The sequence below is a fragment of the Scomber scombrus genome, chromosome 5 (genome assembly GCF_963691925.1).
Source record: "Scomber scombrus chromosome 5, fScoSco1.1, whole genome shotgun sequence".
Classification (NCBI taxonomy): Eukaryota; Metazoa; Chordata; class Actinopteri; order Scombriformes; family Scombridae; genus Scomber; species Scomber scombrus.
The window spans coordinates 23308273-23328068 of record NC_084974.1 but is presented as its reverse complement, the minus strand read 5'-3'; the positions used below and the strand labels follow the sequence as shown (position 1 = coordinate 23328068).

The following is a 19796-nucleotide window of genomic DNA, read 5'->3' as shown; positions in this document are numbered from 1 at the left end:
CAATACAGATGTAAGCCCCAAGAGGCCACAGAGCGCAGCTGACTAATCTAAAACAGACCCTACACCACCTAACTGCACTGAAACACTTAACACCTCCCTAACCTCCTATTTATTCAATTAGAAGAGTCAGGTTACCATGTGATACAGACAATGAAGAGGAAGATGATATTTCTTCCTGTCCACTGCTTCAGTTTAACACAAGTGCGTATGATTTGTAGCTTTAGTCACACTTCTCTTTAATTGGAGTCAGCAGCCTTTCCCCTGCTTTAGTATGTGTGCATGTCCAAGTAAGTGTGTTTGTGAGTCTACGTGTGTGTGCGTGTGTGTCTTTGAGTGGACGTAGGAGGGTATGGGATGAGTAATAGAGTGTGATTGAACTTAAGTTTATTCCCACTGGTGAGGGTCACTGCCTCAGGGGTTCATGGTGAGCTGAAGCAACGCCCCTTCTCCCAGCAAGCCCTCGTTTCATGAGCTTCTGTAACTCCAAAATCATTCAACATTCACTCTTTAGTGCGCTACATACTGTGCTATTTTGTGGTCTTGTCCAAATATAGTGAGATTTTTTAAAAAGTGTCAAACAATGGTCGTGAAGCAGGATTTATCTACCATTTTGCAATTCACAAACAGAGGAAAAGTTTTCTTTGGACAGTCAAATGTCAAGACAGACCTAAGTAGTGTTTTTATTTTATTTTTTTCTGGTAACACAGTTCTCTATGTACAATATGAGTGTTGAAGAGCAAATGAATTAATGATTCTAAGCACTGACAATTATCATAGAAGGTTTGTTTGATTGTTTGTGTGTGCTTTGTTTTTTGTCTGTCATCCCATTTATATACCATATAGATAGATGGATAGACAGACATAAGTTAAAGTAAAGCTGTCAGCAAATTAATAAATAAAGCACTAATAGTCAGAATTACTATCTGGGAAATGAGGCTGTGCACGTACGCACATTATTATTGTGTCACACCAGCATCAGCAGGTCAGCCTTGAGCTAACAGGAGAGTGAGTATTGGGAGAGTTGAGTATTATGGTTAGCTATTAAGACTTTATAAGTCACCTTGTCAGCTTGTTTTTGAGTTATTCCGTTCCCACCAAAAAAAAACCCAAACAACAATTAAGTCCATTACATATTCAAGATGATGGGTGTTCAATTTTAACAAGCTAGTACAGCATTAGATAAGCATTTACCTTTTAAGATGGATGGAAAACCAGAGAAAGATGTTTTTTATAAATACAGATAAAAGAAACTTTGCTTTAAAAATCTTTGAGTTACAGATACTAGTGTGTCAGAGCCGAATGGAGCCAGGGGGATACTTGGGGGAATTATGGGACCCTCAAGCCCCATCAACCCCCCCACCCCCCTCTGCTGGGGTATGTCGCTCCGTCATGTTTATGAGATTAAACTGCTATTTAGGGGCTGCCTCTCCTCTCCTCTGGGTGTTCATGGTTGGACATTGTTTTCTTTTCAGACCCCAGAGTCAGATCCTTTCCTCCTATTGCCAAGGGAGATGGTAGCTGTTTATAGGGGCTGATCTGTCCCTCTGTGTCCAGGGACAGAGAGCAAGAGAGAGTAAGAGAAGGAAGGAAACGGAGGGGCGGTACCGTGAGAAGGAGCCAGTCCGGAGATGTAATTGGTACCTTTCCTTTTTTAGAAAAACATTTCTTACTTACTGAGGTCCAGCAAATGAGTCAGGGCGCAGCATGTTTTATAACCACACTCAGACATACTTTCCCTTTGTAGTTTTCACTTTGAAGAGGGTTTGAGTTTCTCCTGTCTTTGATCCACTGTGAATCAAGCTATGATGTTAGCTACTGGTTATGTGCATGACAAAAGAGAGCACAGCCACCATCTGTCGAAAAAGAAATGGGAGATCTTCATTTGCAAATGGGGTTGTTTTTTATTCCTCAGCTCATTTATTTTACGGACATTAATGTTAAAAACCTTTTTAGCTAAATATCCAGAAAAGCAAAGGTGTGTGTGGTCCTTTGTTCAGTCTCTCCCTCATTCATTTACTTCACTCCCCCTTACATCTGTTTTCTTCCCCTATCACTTGCCATGTTTTGTTCAGGTGATAACACAAAATGGTCAGGGAGTGTCTTCAAAGAGTTGGAAGGGGTTAAGAAAAAGATGAGAGAGGAAAATGGAGAAAAAGAGGGGAAGGCGCACAAGAGATATGGTGACTCAGGCTTTGATAACCATCTGGATTTAAACTGCAGGTGTGAAGTCAAGCGAGGGAATGGTGGTAAAGACAAGACAGGTGGAGAAGGGGAAAAAACCTGTCAGCAGCAAATTGTGAAGCTTTTGCATATTTAGCAATGCTGAAAACATCTAAATATTTAGTCTGTAGACACTGTGGTAAATTTTCAAGGACTTGCAAATATTTTGTTTGTATTATGTAAATTTGTTCCATTTATGGGAAAAAAATTAAAAAATCTGTGTGTGTGTGTTGGCACATGTGTGTGTTTGTGTGTGCCAAAATACGTCAACTGGAGGAGGATGCAGTGTAGTAATTGAGGTTAACAACAATTAAGAAATTATGTAACAGCTGTTTCAAATCCTTCAATTAAAGTGAATCAAAAGTAAAACACTAGAATTACTGTAATTTTATTCTACAGAGGCTATAATATGGCCTCCTAAAATGTGGTTGAATAACATTAAGTAAACCTAAATAAATGAATAAAGAAAACGGATTAAACTAAATAAACAAATATCACATTACACAGAAGAGAAAAGGTAAAAATGTTTAAAATAAAAGTCAGTATTTGCTCAAGTTTATTCAATAGATATATTTCAACAATATCAGCAACAAAATATTACAGTGAAGACAAGTTATAGCAGTCGTAAATTAGTTAAATGGTATTTTAATGATATAAATCAGTGGCGGCTGGTTAATGCGTGTTGCTGGGGCACCGCCCCCTCCAAATATCTAGAGAAAGTATATTTGAACATATTGAATATAGATTAATTAGATAATGCTAAATAATTATGAAATAAAAAGTATTTGCTTGTAAAATGCGCCTGTTAGTCTCTCATCACCTGTCAGCATTCATTATAAATTGATTCCAAATGGTATTTTATTAATTTCTATATGTACCTCCTGTGTGCGGGGCGCCAGTGTAATGGGAGTCAACGCAAGCCCTCAAATTTTTGATAAGCACATGACCTGAAGCTTCTCTCTCATTGCGCCCCGGACACGCCCACTTTTATTGGCAGCGAATTGTTGTTGTTTTATGTTTTTTAATCTACTGTGATTGGACAGTTCCGACTGTCATTCACGCCCTCCCGTCAGCTGCTGTCACCCAAACTCCTGCTGACGGTAATTTCAGGAGATGACGTTAAAGTGGAGCCGCGGAAATTAAAGAAGATTATTTAGTAATTTCTCTACAAAAACATAATTTCAAAAGACTTTCACTTGAAGAGAGAAAGAGGATAAAGCAGTTTGGACCGGACCGGCTTCAGCAGCAGCAGGTAATGGAGGACGAGCTGAGACCCAGAGCTTCTCCCGCTGCTGTTATGATAAAAGGAGCTGGCTAGCTGAATGTGGTGTGAGTTATTCCTTTTATTGCTTTATCTGTTTGCTTTTTCAAAGTGTCAGCACCGAAACGTTGTGGACAAAGACAGGGGAACGAGACCTAAAACATCTTTCTGAAAAAATGCAAACACTAAAGTAGCTGCAGCCATCAAGACAATAACATGGAGCTAAGTTGTTTTTAGCAGACTTAGCATTGCTGAGCTCTGTCTGCAGCTGTTTCACCACATCTGCCCACATGTGGACCTCCGCTATGCCAATGTCCAGAAGAGTAACATATATTCAGTCCATACCAGTGGCTGCATCCAGCAGCTCCAACAGGACATAAAAGATCAGGTAGTAGCTGCATTCCTGTTATTAATATTGTAAAGTGTTAAAAATACTTTATAAAAGACATAACTATGAAGTGTAAAAAACTAAAATGCATAAATGCAGGATAAGAAATGATAGAAGTAATTTTGACTATTACAGTTAATTTGGGGTACATGTCATTATTAACAACAACTAACAGATTACAGTGAAATCAAGAATGAAGACACAATAACTAAAATATAGGTGGTGTCTCTTTTTAAGCATATTACCTTATTGGTAACTGCTGGTAACTTTAGGTGACGTGAGTGAAATGGACATTTTATCATGTCTAATTATAATTTTTTATTCCTCTCTCTGTGGGTCGGAGATACTATACTGGGACAAACCAGGGAACATTATAGTGTGTTGTGTTGTTTTTAGATTGGTTTGCCTTTCTTATTTTATTTCTTTTGCTATGGTATGAAGTGGTGCTACGGTTTGTCTGACACTAACCCTAGGACCACCAACCATCAAACTGTGCCCCCCCCCCCCCCCCCCAAACATTTCTGTCACCAGCCGCCACTGATATAAATACTGAAGCAACCCAAATTAAAGTATGACAGTCTTAAAGCAAACTTAAATGAGTGCCTGCAACCAACACCGAAATGAAAATGATAATAAAGTAACTAACATAACAGGTATAACTGTGAGTGTGTGGCAGACATGTTTGCCGATGTGATGTGTGTATGTATATAGATACAGCACCTGGATCAACAATGGCTTTTGAACAGCTGTGTGTTTGTGAAGCCGAGCTGAGCAGCAGCAGGACACCAGGGTGTGTTATTAAGGTCAAAGTCAACTCTGTCTGAGTCCGCAGGAATTATACCAGGCCGCTTTACTGCTCCACTTTTTAATGACCAGTTGTGGCAAAAGATCAGTGGACGTATAATTGCAAATGTCATAGATGTTGTAATAAGACAGAACCCAAAATAGCACTTTCAAGACCAGCGGCACAGCAGATCACTCTTACATTTAAGCGAAATCGGTTTTCATTGTTAACTCGTAAAGCGCCACAAAGACAAAAGGTTTTAAGGCAGCGTTACACCAAACAGAGCCTTTTCATTTTCTCTGCGGATAAAAGACGATGAAAAACACCATGTTGATGCCGTTAAAGAGCCAATTATGTCAAAAGTGAATGAGTTGTTCACTCTGATGAAGTGCAACAACAGAACAATTTTCTGGTTACTCATTCGGTCATATAAACTCGGCACGTGCATCGTGTTAGTGGTGAAAGAACACCTGCTTGATTCTGAAATGCAGCACACATTCCTCACTTGTTTCTCTTGTGTAACACTCATACATGGTGGGATGGATTCAAGTGGTGCCCCTTCTTTTCTTTTCTTTTTTTTCCTCTGGGGATATAGAGCGTGTTCAGGGATGTATTTCGCTTTGTGGCAGGAGGTGTCAGCAGTTTGTTTCAGTGCCATAAAAAGCCTGAGGGCTCGAGAGGAAGCAGCTGCTGAGAAATGAACATTGGTTAGAAGGACAAGCCTACTTGAGTTTGACTTCCCTCTGGGACCATTCCATTAACACCATGATAGATTTATGAGCCTCTTGACATTCATACCCTTTGTTTGGTCATTACAGGGAAAGTAAAACAGGTGGAACTGTTGGCGTTTTAAGAAACTAATTTTAATGATCTTGTCTCCTCCAAAAGAACTCGTGTTTTGCTTTTTTTATGTTTGGTAATTATCCTGTTTTCTACAAGAAGAAGAAAAAAAAACCTTTTAGCATTCCAATTACATTTGCCTTGCCAAGATAACACAGTACATAATGTGCCTCGGCACCATTAAAATCAAGACCTGGCAACAGATCAGTCTGAATCCTTTTGAGAGGTGAGACAAAAGGGGATTCAATTATGTTGATCATGTTTCATTTTACTTTGTTTATCTGCCTTCAGAGAGAACTTTCCAAACAGGCACTCTCTGTGCTGGCTCGCAGGAGAAACATTTCTGTGCTTTCCAGAGGAACCCTGGGTAACATGACCAGCCTTGGAACAAGATAGCACAGATCACTGTCACCTTGTTAGCAGCACAAGCATCCTCCACACCACTCACTCACACAAAGCTTATGTAAGGCATTTTGACGTTGATGTGCCTGAGCCGTGGCTGTGTGTCAGTGGGTTCAGTGTTTTCATGTGCATGTGTACAGTATGTGTGTTTAATTTTCCATGTTGTCACTGCCCTTAAGTCTGAGACTTACCAACGGGTCTGGACCTGCTCTCCTCATTCCCAATTCAGCCTCATGGGCTGCCAGTAATCCCATGAGTACTGAGAGAGAGGGGTGGGGCTGGCAGGGTGGGGGTTGGGATGGACGGGGTGCATGGAGATAGTAAATAAAATGTTGGTATGGCATGTATCCATACAGTTAAAGGCAGTGCCAAGAACAGGGCTGCACGTACGGGAATTCTGATGTTAGCCGTGGGTCTTCAGTCAGTCCACAGTAAACAGGCACCCAGCGGTTGCCCAGAAATAGACCACACACACCTGGCATACGCCACGCTTTTCCAACGGTGGGTCTCTCTCCTGACCTCTGACAGTCAGTGCACAACCTGGTTTTATAAAATTTGCTGAAAGAACCACGGTGTGTGTTCTTTGCATGCATAGCAAGGTATATCCCCAATCATCAAAGTACTACATGAGAGAGATATTAGTAGAAGAGTGATGTTATACTGAAAAAGTGTAGGAAGAATGTGGAGGAATGTGGGGGTGTGAGCCTTTTACATCTGTGTTTGAGCTGCACTCATGAACTACACGAACCCACTCTCAGTTTTCATTTCAAGTCACAGTTTTCTGGAAAGTGTATATTTTTAGAAAATTATTTTTACCGAAGCATAACCTTGTTGTTGCTACTTATCATAGATCAAAACTTGTTTAACCACATAGGGCATGCGTGCTTTCATGTGATTAACAAGACAAAGCTGCAAGTCTAAATGCTACATGTGATTTAGTTTGCTTCATAAAATGCTCTCTCCGTGACTCCCTGACTTAATTAAAACGCATCATTTGCATGCTCTGACAAGTGCAACACACACACACACACACACACACACACACACACACACACACACACACGCACAGCCTTCTGACAGCTCACAAAAAATTTCCACTCCCACGTGATAATTTAACATCAATGTTTATTTCAGGTTTTTTTTATGTATTAAGTATTTACACAATTTCAAATGTTAAGTGCACTATAAAAATAAGGTAAACAGAAAAAAATGTGTTGCTTTATTTCTAAAACGAATCACAAAAGTTGAATTCTTTGGAAATTACTGAATTGTGCAAAAAGCATCACACTTCAGATGAGAGTAAGAACTTGTCCGGAAATGAAAAGGCAATAAAAATCGCCCCTAATTTACTAAAAAACAGCAAATGTATGTATTGTGCCTGAATGACTCCTCCTTAAAACCAGCAACACAACCACATGCCTGACCCTCACCATCTAAAGAAAACAAGTTGGCTGTAAATGCCGCAGGGAAGAAAAACATGGTGTCACCACGCTTGCAACCACTGATATAACTCATGGCTTTGACATCTCAGGAGCCGTTATAAGGACAAGCTGACATTCAATCATGAACACAAACAGAGTGACAAAAAAAGCATTGTAAAAATCATGTGGGTTGAAAAAGCAAACAAAAACCTGATGGACGGTTGATGTGAAATGTTGCTTGGTTGACTGAAAAACTCCAGCCTCTCAGTTAGAGGGAGTTTCCCCAGGTTGGACTGTCCCTGTGGTTGTCTGCTGTCCTTTATGGTGTTGCTCTCTCCAAAAACACCTGCAGCAATATCTTCCAGGGAAACCCCAACAGTCACTTTTTTCCATACCTGGGATTTAGCACCTTTAACTATGACCTCTTTAGGAGGATGATGTGGCAAACAAAAATGTCCCAGACAACCACCTGTGAAAAGAAAAGTGTTCTTCCATCAAGGTCATTTTTGGTCCTCATGTCCTTTGGTATCCTTTATACACCTTTTTTGTGTGTGTAATAAATCATTTTTTTAATACCTTAACCGGGTATCACTTCTTAGCAGATCCGTCCAGCCAACAAATAAATTAATTCATTTCAAGACAGATATTTTTTACTACTGCAAGGAAAAAGTATATTCACATAGAAAAAGAAAATCACCTATGATATCTATATAAAGAATCCATGGTTTGATGTGCTTCCAACATGATAATGGCAGGACTCGCAGGAGGAGCCAGACAACAAAAATCCTGATGAATTCAAACATTTGTTCCTGTTGTCCACTCCTTACGTTATTCTCTTTCTCTCACTCTTAGCAAGATATTCTCGTCTGTGGTCTCAAACACGACTTCTTCCATCTCAATTTGTGTTTGAGGGGAGGCACAGCGGTGTATTTTTAGCTGCACTTGCAGGACTTCACAATCATATTGGACAGCTGCTCCACCTGAAAGCGAAAATCAACAGTAATGTGATGAATCATCTGTAAGTGTTGCTTTCGCCTAAAATGCTCTGTAAACATTTCACCTCAGAGTGAATGTTACTCAGTTGCGGTATGGGTACCTTGTGTTGCCTGCCCACGTAGTAGAGGATTGGAAGCGGTTCCAGCGCCTGGGGAACGCAGCAGGGCTGGGCCGAGGCTCCCGGGTTGTGATGCTTGTACAGGGCCAAAATCTGTAAACAATTAGGGAAAGACATGAAAACAGAGAACTCGGCTCAGAGTTTCATCGCATGGCATGTGCCAAAGCAACTGTAACACAAAAGGACCAAATTCTAGAGGATTTACAAGTTTGCCCAGAAAATGGGGGGATAAGGGATACATGGGTCCCAATGACTTAGTGCCTGCTTCATGGCAAGGTAACACTAAAACAAGGATATTTGACTTTTTTTTTTTTTAAATCCAGGCAGCAGCTATAAAGTCTTGTTTATTGAACAATCTTAGTGTATTCCATTAAATTATTTTTTGTTGCAAATAATTAGTAATTCAAATAATTTATTAGAATAATTTAAATTATTTAAATAATATCAATACAACATTTTGGGATTAACTGTCAGATTTACAGCTTCTGACACAAATTTTTTAGCTGCGTGTGTCATTTTGACGAGACTTACTGTCTATGGTGATGCTAGCAGTTGTGCTTTGAGCTTGATGTTCATTTAATGTTAATGCACCAATGTTTATGTGTACAACATTTACAATGTTAGTTTCGTGTAATAGTACACTAACACTTGGTAAGTTGCACTCAGCACAGATCATTAGTTATAAACCAAAAGTATTGGACGAATGAAAACATTGACTTGATGATAGAGCTCAATGAAAAATCAGGGAATCGTGAAAGTTATTACAGTTAATCCTGAGAGGGGCATGAATGTCTGTACCACATTTGATGGCAGTGCATACAAGAGTTGATGAGACGTGTCGCTTAAAACCACAAATGTGATCCTCATGTTGGTGCCAAAGGAAACACAGTCACAGCATGAATGTGTGTGCAAAAATGCTCGGCTATCCAGCAGATGATTAAATATTTTCTGGAAAAAGTAAAAATGCTTAACCCCCAGTACCCCGACTTCGCTTCTCTTGGCACAATTATGAATTCTCTGGACACCATGAACAGCCTATCTGTACCAGATTTCATGGAAACCCATTTAATAATTGTGAAGACATTTCACTTATACAAAATGTAAAGCTCTTGGTGGTACAAAAAGTAAGGTCAAGGGATCACCAAAGTCAGTATGCTTCATCTTCTGGGTACCATGATCATCCAAATAAATAAAATCTAAAAAACAATGCTCATCAATCCAATTGCTGTTGAGATATTTCAGGGTGGACCAAAGTTTTGGATCGATAGATCGACCAACCAACAGAATGACTGACACTACCATCCCTAGAGCATGGCTAAAGGTTAGGGTTAAGGTTAGTCAAAATCTTATATTATTTGAATTAGGCCTCTAACATATGACTACTGTCATTAAAGCAACTACAATGGACATCTATCAAATCTATCAAATGACTGTGGTGTGAGAGGTGTCCCTTGTCCCGATGAACCTAGTATTTTGACTGACTGCAGCTTTACAGAGCTTTACAATGGGTTTTAGATCATTGTTTAGTTGTCCACTTGCAATTTTACTGTTTTGGTTCACTCACAGAGCTCTCAAAGTGTTGTTTTCAACCCCTACCATCTGCAGCAAAATCTCACATTTGAGAAGCTGCAAACCAAAGAATGTTATGGCAATTTTTGTTGAAATGTATCAGAATCATCATTATTTTTCGTTTTCTGTCAATCGGCTACAGCCCGGAGAGTCAAAACAGTCCTTCAATAACCACAGAGGGAGAAAAGCACCAGTCTGAGCTGCCAAACCACCGTAACGTATGCCACCATGTAATCAGATGTGGATTGCACACCACACAGCAAGGTGTTGCACCCTACCTGAGAATATTTGTTTTCGGCATTCCAGATGTAGGTGCAGGACCCCATGCAGTAGTTAGCATAGTAGCCCGTCGGCTTGTGTATCCACTTCCAGCCCAGATCTTTCCTGAAGTCGATGTACAAGCTCCGCACGCAACAGGTCTCAGTCTGGCTGCATGTGAGAGAACAGAGAAACATCTTTTAAGGGAAGTGTGTCATGCAGCATAGATGTTTTTATAGCGTAGCTGCTATATATTGAGATGAGATACATTCTGGGTTTAAATGTAGGTGTCCTGGACTAAGGACAGTTTTAATGTAATAATACTTTATTTCAGAGGTCTTTTCCATCCTAAACAAGAACCGTCACTCTCTTTTCCTGAATTAAATTATGTGTGATACACTGTTGTCACTTCTCCACCCAAAGGAAGTGACTAGCACTCTATTGGCTCATGAGGAACCCCGGCTCTTCCTGTCCACATGTTAAAGTGTCCTTGAGCAATGGCTCCTAGTCAGTTGACTCGCATTGCGAACTCCGTCTTGTGTGAGCGTGCTTGGGTGAATGGCTGGCACAATGTAAAGCATCCATTTACCATAAAGCATTTAATGACTCGTCATGTATAGGCTTGTCAGGTGGCTCAACGAGTGTAGTTAAAGTTTCAACACTTCATTTCAAATCTGCCAGTGGTTTAAGTTGCCCAGTGAAGCATTAAAAACAAATAAAATAAAACCCAACCAAAAAAGGATGTCAGATATGTAGGATTGCTTACGCTGTACAGGTATCCTTTGTTTCAGTGGAACGTTTACTGCGTGAAGACAGGTGGCTGCTGACGTTTTGAGGGATAGACATGGTCAGGATGTAGGGCGGTTGCTGTGTCAACTGCTGCATCATTCCTGTGTCTCCCCTGCCATTTGTGGTTCCAGAAACTGCAAAACCGAGGCCACTTGTGTCACTGCATTGACAGTGCAGCTGAAGTTGGAACTCCTGCTCATCATCTGATAAGAGAGAAATGTACAAAAATCAGCAATCTAAAAGTGGTTGGTTGCGTCATTGTGTTTGCATGAGATTGCACATGGGCCCAACTGGTGTAAACAGATCACTGGATAAACTGCTTGTTTAACTCACCGGTCCCTTTGAGCCAGTTCTGCAAGGTCTTTGTGACATCAATGGACAGCCACTTGTCTTTCAACTCATTAGTGATGAAACGGGAAGCGAGGTAAAGAGGCTTTGACCCCTGACCCTGATACAGCTCCACCCGCTGCTCACTTTGTATCACTGTGTTCTTGATGAGCATCCGTAGCTCTGCGCTGGTCAGCAGGCGGTAATCTCCCACACTTGCCCGTATCTCGGCGATGTTGAAGGACATTGATATTATGTTGGAGTTCTTGGTCCTGTCGGTGTCATTTTTTTCTGTGTGATTTAAAATGGACATTTACTTATTTGGAGACTTCATACAGCTATTTAAGACATGCAAGTTCAGGCAAGGTGATAATCCGCCTGATTATCACAGCTGATCAAGGCATATTTTAAATGTTTGTTCTGATTATTTGATTTCACAAGAGATTTCATATAATCTGGCGTCTTAAACCATCCTCCTCCATAAACAAGGGGAACCACTTTGAAGTGTAATTGTAATGACAATTCTTTTCTGTTAAGCATTTTAACTTTTTGTGATTTTTTGTGAAGTTATCTATGATATTTCTTAGTCTTGCAGAATTTTTTATTATGTTCAAAATTGAAAGAAAAATTTGCAATGTAGAGCTATATAATGTAAAAAATATAGATATTGAATTAGGAGTCGCTATCTATATATACTACATATTAAAACACTTACATATGGGTCAAAGACCAGTATTACTAAGGAAGAATAGAGCAGCAATTAGAATTTTTGGTATGAGACAAATGCATTTTGTGGTTGTGGAGGGATTGTGAGTTTTGGGTACCTCTTTTAATGGAATTAAACCATAATCATAATCTATACAGTACATACACTTTACGATACACTTTTGTACTTTTTTATCTATGAACTTTTTGCTGCATTACACTACAAATATTCAAACTTAATAGTAATATTGTATCACACTTGCAGATGTGGTGCATACATGCTGGAATGTACTACATGGAAAGATAAGAAATGTAATAATAAATGTTTTTAACCCTTTTTTTTACACCCATCACTAAAATGGGTGCACAGTGTTACTCAATAAACTTGACTACAGTCGAACACTTATCTATTCCAGCTGTTGTCAAGTAGACCATGAAGAGTGTTTTGTTTTCTTAATGTATTCCTGCCCATATTTGCAAATTTTATCCCAGAGCCTGCTCATATCATGACAGCAGGAACATTCCCCACGCAGAGCCTGATAGAAAACAGAGCCAAGCTACTGAAGGCTTTAACACCATAAATCTACCTGCGATACATTGCACAGGATTAAGTCAGACGGAGACGTGCAAAGATACACAAGAGTGAAACGCAGCGTAGAAGGAGAGAAGTGAGAGGAGGTGCAAGGGGGGGGGGGGTTGTAACACCATAAATGCAAAGAAAACAGCAGGGTGAAGTACGCTCTCATAGGAATATAACAGTGACAGATAGAAGGGTGTGTGTGGGGGTGCAGGGAAATTGGAGATGTGTATCAATGGAGCCTGGGGTCTGGCCCAGGCCCAAACTTTCTACTTTGCCTCAGCCTGCCAAAGCCGTGATTCTTTGCTCTCAAGTCCGGGAATTACTCTTTGACAGCAGCTACAACCCAGCCTTGCATATTTGCTGTGCCTAGACAGTCCAGGCTGTACCACAGTCCCGCATGTCACGGCTGCCTGTGTATCATTTACCAGTATCACCATCTGTGCCGCTGCTTAGGTAGGGTTTCACCCCTTTTTAGTGAAGCCAAACTGAAACTGAAACGAGCTGGTGTGGAGTGTAAAGGGAAATGAGATGACATTTTACTGGTCCCACCCAGAGAAGAGTCAAATGTTTAGTTGTAAGTGCATGAATGGAAACACAGAGCGTCACAACAGTGCACAGTATGTGGACAGCAGTGAAATGGCAGTGATGTACCAAGGAACGCTCAGCATGGAAAGTCACCGTCTCCAGCGAGTTTGAGTAAACTGAGATAAATGTGTTAAGGGTTAGAGAAGTGTTTACGAAACAGGAAATTAGGTCACTTCCCCTAAGAAGCATATTGGCTGCAGTGCTGTAATTATAGTGAAGCTTTATCCTCGCTTCTACTTTCCAATTAACACAGCTTGCATTGTCTCTAGGGGCATATGACTGAACTGTTCATGAGATCAAAATACATCTTTGAGGGAACAAAGTATGAAATTTCTCCTCCATGCTCGGCTGAGAAAAGAGCCCTGCTCTTCCAGATAGGTGTAAAGATAACACCCTAGCCTGCATGCGAATATGGGTGTGGGGGGATTTGTGTGTTGAATCAGGGCCTATCCACAGGTAAGCCGGGGACAGCTGTTGTGACAGGTAGGGAGACAGCTCTGTAATTACGAGTGGGAGGAACCAAATTCCAGCAACAGGCTAAATACCTGCCTCCTTCATGCGCTGGGCTCCACCCTCCCACAGCCCACTCATTGATGTGCTTCGTTACCCAAATCACCCCGTCGCGCGACCCCTATTGCTACTCTTTTCCATCGTAGGATAGTAGCAGCTTAATTTACTCTTAAATATTATAATTGCAAATGCAACGTGACTGTTCTCCAAAGACGAAAAGAGTTCCCCCTGTAAATATGCTGAATTACATTTGGACCATTTACCATGCTAACTGGCTGAAGGAATTTAGCCCCAATCCACCACACAATTACCATGATGGAGAACAAAACTATTAAGTTATTAAATGCACCCAAATATGCATCCCTGTTGGCTGTTTTGGCGTATCAGGAAAGTGAGAGTCCCATAAAAAGAACCACAAATTAAAATGCAGAACAGGATTGTTAATGCATATTATAAACAACGTTGTTGTCGTGTTGGATTCTATTTTAATTGGGTTGTCAAACTTTGTTCATTCTCTGTCTTTTACTTCTCACAGAAGAGCAGAAGCTGCATTCAGTCCCACACCCTCCTGCGTGTGAGGTTGTTTTTTTGTGGGGTTTCTTTTTATAATAAATGCAAGACATTTCTTGCTAGGCCTACACACGGACACTCATATACTTGGGTTCACCCTTCCCCAGTGTATGTGTGGAGGTTTTACTCTGTTTAAAGGAAGCTGTGCTGAGGGTTTAGGACAGTGGATGGGTGTTCTCTGGCATTCCACAGAGGTAGGAAACACATGCTCCCCATGGGCACCGCTTACACCGGACCTGAGTCACTCAAGATCTCAGTGGCCATCAGCCTGCCTTCCTTCCTGCCAAGCTGCCCTGTCACAAACACGAACAGGCAAACACACTGATAATATTCTCAGGAAACCCAGCAAAGAAAGGAGCGAGGGGTAAAGAGACAAAGAAAGAAACAGAGAGGAATAACCATATAAGACAGAGATGGAATTAAATGGAAAATGAAAGAAATAAAGATATTGTGAACAAGTGACAGGATAGGCAAGGGAGAACCCAATACTCAAGTTGCAGGAAACCCCCAATCCCTGAGGGACAGAGAGAGAGAGAGAGAGAGAGAGAGAGAGAGAGAGAGAGAGAGAGAGAAAACTAAAGAGAGAATGAGACAGGGTGAAGGAGTGCATTTCAGGGCTTCTCTCGTCGCCTGTTCTTAGGTTTTCGTCTGAGCAGAACAAAATAATGCTATTCATTTTGAAAGTCCCTTTGTTCTCCTCTTTTGGTTTGCACACTCCTAAGCATGGTCCATCCACTCAAGTCTTTCTTTTGAAGTGGCGGATAAAGTAGGGATAGTGTGGATGCCTGCCTGATAGGGTGAGGAGTATAGACATGTAGAGAACAATGAAAGGAAGAAAAAAACCAAAATAAAATATGTTTATCATAACAGCTTGGGAGTTATTGCACAATTACAGCCTAAAGCCATTTGGCTGAACAAATATATGCCGGCTAGCCAAACAAACAGTGCTAATAAAGCAGTAAAAATGCCATAGATACCACGAAAGCAGCACAGAGCATCAGACCAGATGCAACACACAGTCCTGCTAACTTGTAACGCCTGTGATCTCTGAACTCTTCAAGCTGCCTAAAGATGTTGGGTGGAGATCAGAAGGGGTACACATGTTGAGGGAATTTATGGCCCGAGATTGGAAGTGATACCAGCTATTTAATGTGATGCTGATTAATTTGATTGTTTTGGTTATGCTGAAATGTGGTGGGCAACTTTAACAAAATAACACTGTGAAACATTGGCTCGAAACAAAAAAAGTGCCTCAAAGCATCTTTGTTGTTTAGTACATTTATATACACTTGTTCTCATACCAACGAGCACCTGCTCAATTTGTTTATGTCATAAACATTTCTGATGCCAAGTAGCACCTCTAACAGGGTTTTTTTTTTCACTTTCACTTTTAGTTCGTCAACGTAATTGTTGGGTATTTTTGTGTGTTTTCCCAGCTGCTTATAGTGTTGAAAGTGTCAAAATTATCTATCAGGATCTGTGTGAGTCTTGCACAATGTGCCTTAACATATGCTATCCTGTAATATAAATATCAGCCATACTATTATTTGACACTCTTATTGCTGTAGTTAAACCATCAATAGTTACCTGCATTTTTTACTATGGCTGTCCATGTGTGCACTGTACAGGACTAATACATTGACCAATTTATTGACCAATGTATTCTGAGTTATCAGGTACTCACTGGTCATGTTGAACTTGTGTAGCACTTTGGCAAAGTACTCCTCCTCCTCTTGTTCTGTTGAGATGTCTGTCTGGACCTGGGTCTGCTGTTCCTTCAGCATCTCCTTCGTGCTGTTGTAGAGGGACATCAGAGGGGGAGGGATCTCCTCATCGTCTCCAGCCTGATCTGGCTCAGGCTCCTTTGGCAGACGCAGTTTGCTGAGGATCTGGCTCCTGATGGCCTCAATGCGCTTTTTCTTTACCATCTCCAAGTCCAACGTCTTACACGTAGACATACTGCACGCTCTGCCCACCATGTACACAACCATGGCAATCAAGAGTGCCAGCTTCATGGTGCCACCCTCACTGTTGCAGCTCTGCAACCACTGATGAACTTCGGTTATTAGCAAGTCCTCTCTCACCTCTTCCTTCACTGCCCGCCTCCAATCCTGGGATGCTTACGGAGCAGTGAATCACTCGAGGGAAAGGTGTGCCTGACGCAAGGTGTTTACACACAGCAGAACAATTACAGCAGTGTGGAAGACTTATGAAAGTTCAGGTTTACTGGTGTCACCGCTGTGAAAAGCACCTAACACTTGTGTCTTCTTTGCACAGGAGCAGGTGGAGAATCCGTGTGGGCAGACAGACAGCGGAGTGATGAGCCAGCTTGTGACTCACCCACACAGGTAACACAATGACGTCTCAGACACTGAAGTGAGCCCAGAGTGGAGCTGTCAAATGCTAACAGAGCCCAGCCAAACATGTACACAGACAGTGTTCCAAACACTTAGAGGACTTGTACAGCACCCATCAGTCCAAAACGATCTATCAACCCTCAACAACATAAACTCAACAAATCCAGTTCTCACACTCGTAACTTGTAATCAAACTGAATCCTGTTTTAGTTGAAGAAAACATATACACCTCCACGTGTCGGCTCAGTGGTGTACTGCTCACCGGGCAATTTCTCTTAACATGTCCCCAGAGACCAGCCGAGCGACAGAGAGAAACTGTGACACTTTCTCACTATTTGACTCTAACGGTTTTCAGCTGACACTACTTCCTGTCCTCCCTGACCTACACAGTCTCTTCACAGATCATTCAGGTTTATTCTTTACATAAACACAAAATCAAACACGTCCTCTCCAAATGTCTCTATAGGGAAGTGAATAGTATTGTTACGTCCTGTGTTTAAATAAAAATGGCCTTCCTATGTCTTCTGTTTTTTTAAGTTTGATCAGATGACCTCGGGCTTCCTTTACAGCCCTGATAAAAACTGTAAGGGGCTTTGTGTGAGTCAGCCCAGAGTTAATCAAATATCCACGGTAAAAGAGAGTACAAAGACGGTACAATCTCACATTCACAAACCTATTCTATTCCAGTCACAAACCTAAGCAGTGAAGCCATGAAGAAAAAGGTTCCTCTAGAAAAAAACAAACATCTGACAAACTTTATCGCTCTCTGCTCTGACTTTTTTTTTTAAAGCAATAACAGCATGTGATCTGTGTACAGCTGCAGTTTACCAGAAAATGCTTTCAACGCCTCCGACTCATGCCTACTTCACACATAGTGCAGCTGTCTCCTTAACTGTGTCTTCATCCTCAAACACAATAATATGATTGTGTACGGCTCCCTGTGTACAAAGCCTCAGATGTAAACAGCTCAAATTCAAGGATGCTAGATATGAATGGATGAAGATATATATATATACACATATATAAAACATACAGCAAAACTCTCTGTCTGTCAATGAAACACTGTCCTCCTATAACAAAATCTTAAGTGTTACACACCTTCTCTTTACATGAGTGTACCATCCAAACACGACAGCAGTAGCGGTAGTAAAAGTCCCTCTCAGCTCACACTGTTTTGTGAATCGGAGTCTCGTCTCTGTCCTCTCCTCCCTCTATCCATCCATCGATATCACCTTGTTCATGCCCTTTTGCAGCTCCTTCACACCTTCCCTCCTGGGTCTCTTCTGACACAACTCCCTATTCACACCTCTATTTAACTCCCTGTCTCTCTCCCTTTCTCCCTGTGCACTCCCCTCTCTCACAGTGCTTGTCAGAGCTTGCTGGTGACAAAGTGATTTGTGGGAGCTGTGAGCCGAGCTAACTATTCTCTTGCACTCACTCGCTCTGCCTCTTTCTCTCACTCACTCTCTCTCTCTCTCGCTCTCTCTCTCTCCCCCTCTAACTTTTCTTTTTTTTGTGTGGTTCCTGTTACTCGTCTAATAGAGCGAAGAGCTCTCCGCCCAGGAAATGAGGGTAACGGCCGCAGTGTAAAACATCTGCTGTTTAACAGAGCTTCGCTGCCTGCCTTCTGTCCACATCAGGAAGCCAGGAGCTGAATGACTGTGAGGCTCCAGCTCTCTCACACTCTCTGGCCTGTCTGCCACTGAGGCAGTGATGACTGGCATGTCAGCAAGCCTTGCATGGCACTAGTGTCTCACAAACTGACCACATTTTACCTGTTGGCTGTGAATGTGAAGGGCTGCCATGCCAAAGAACTGAGACACTTGTAACTAGCAAGTCTAAAAGTAGAATAGTGGACTTCAAGGAATGGAGAGCCAACAGGGCTGGACCTTGTGGTGTGCTGCCCCAGGTCTGGATGCTTTTTAGAGGTTGGGTTGTGTATTTTCAAAAGGAGGGCTAGACTAAAACAAACCGGTGATGGTTTAAATCATTTTGTCTCTGTCTGAAGGGTGATTCATCAAGGAAGTAAAGATAGTAAATTGCTATAATACAGTCTATGATCTTGGATATTTTTTGTATAGGTTTCGTCCAATTATGTTCCCTATAGGTGCCAATTCAGTGGAACAGTTACGAAGAAGAAGCTATTCATCAAATACTGGAAATATATCATGACATTTGACAGAGAGAAAATCCCCTGAAATACCAACGAGGATACAAACACAAAACGACCTCTCAAACTAAGAAAAGACGGAAACTTTCCTCATAGTGTCAACAGCAAAGTATCTCTGATTACTATTAATGATAAGAGGGTGAAAGTAAGATGAGTTTGACTATCAAGTGTCAACAAGTTTATCTGTAACTTGTCCTGGTCTATGGGTGTGTAGGAGCTTTGATGGGTGTGATGCATTGCCACCTGGTGGTTAAAGATGGTACATTATCTTTAGGAGCTATTAGAACTGATGATTGGCCTCTTGGCGCGAAGAAGTAAGGGGGCTGATCACTGGAGGAGGACGTGAGACTAGGAAGGAAAGTGCCGCAAACTTTGGCTCCATATCCTCTTTTATTCAGATAACGTTTCAGCCCTCAGGCTTTCAACAATCATGTCCTCTTCTCTGTGACACGCCAATAACTTCAGTCCTTATTACATCTTCTTCCTGTATCATATTGATTTAAATACAAAAATAACAACAGCAAAATTAGATTGAAAAAAAACCTGATTATTATAGCAGGCTACATGCTTCATCAAATAAAAGATAAGGAGTATTTATTCTTGCACATTTAAAAAAAAATATTCATGTGATAAAAATGAATTGCTTCTTAGCTCTGATATACATAGAAAAATATTAAATCTGCATCCGAGATTGAGCTACAGTTTGCATATTAGATTGTGAAACTCCAGGCCCGTTGAATATAAGATACAATGATAATGAAAATGTAAAACCACAGATTTAAATTAGGTATTTTGGCTCAGTATATTGTTTAATGCATGCTTGTGATTATTTATTATAACAAATTTAACATTTATTCTTTATATAATGAGAGCAATGCAAGTGTTCCTGACATTCAAATAAAACCTGATTCATAATCCAAAGTAAACACTCTGGTCTATTTCTTCT

General features: G+C 41.0%; 1 protein-coding gene across 1 annotated transcript; it reads right to left on the bottom strand.

Moving 5' to 3' along the window:
• Window positions 1-7047: 7047 nt before the first annotated feature.
• tgfb1a (transforming growth factor, beta 1a) lies at window positions 7048-18154 on the bottom strand. The gene is made up of 6 exons (XM_062418915.1): window positions 16008-18154; window positions 11380-11664; window positions 11024-11249; window positions 10278-10428; window positions 8413-8523; window positions 7048-8296 (listed from the first exon to the last, which is right to left on the bottom strand). Exons 1-6 carry the CDS (start codon window positions 16336-16338, stop codon window positions 8249-8251), a joined length of 1152 nt encoding a protein of 383 aa, XP_062274899.1. The 5' UTR covers window positions 16339-18154; the 3' UTR covers window positions 7048-8248.
• Window positions 18155-19796: the final 1642 nt, after the last annotated feature.

Coding starts and splice junctions, on each gene's coding strand:
- tgfb1a (XM_062418915.1), bottom strand. CDS start 16,338: ATGAAGCTGGCACTCTTGATTGCCATGGTTGTGTACATGGTGGGCAGA. Junction 11,250..11,379: donor GAACTGGCTCAAAGGGACCG/GTGAGTTAAACA, acceptor CTCTCTTATCAG/ATGATGAGCAGGAGTTCCAA. Junction 8,524..10,277: donor CCGAAAACAAATATTCTCAG/GTAGGGTGCAAC, acceptor AATTGTTTACAG/ATTTTGGCCCTGTACAAGCA.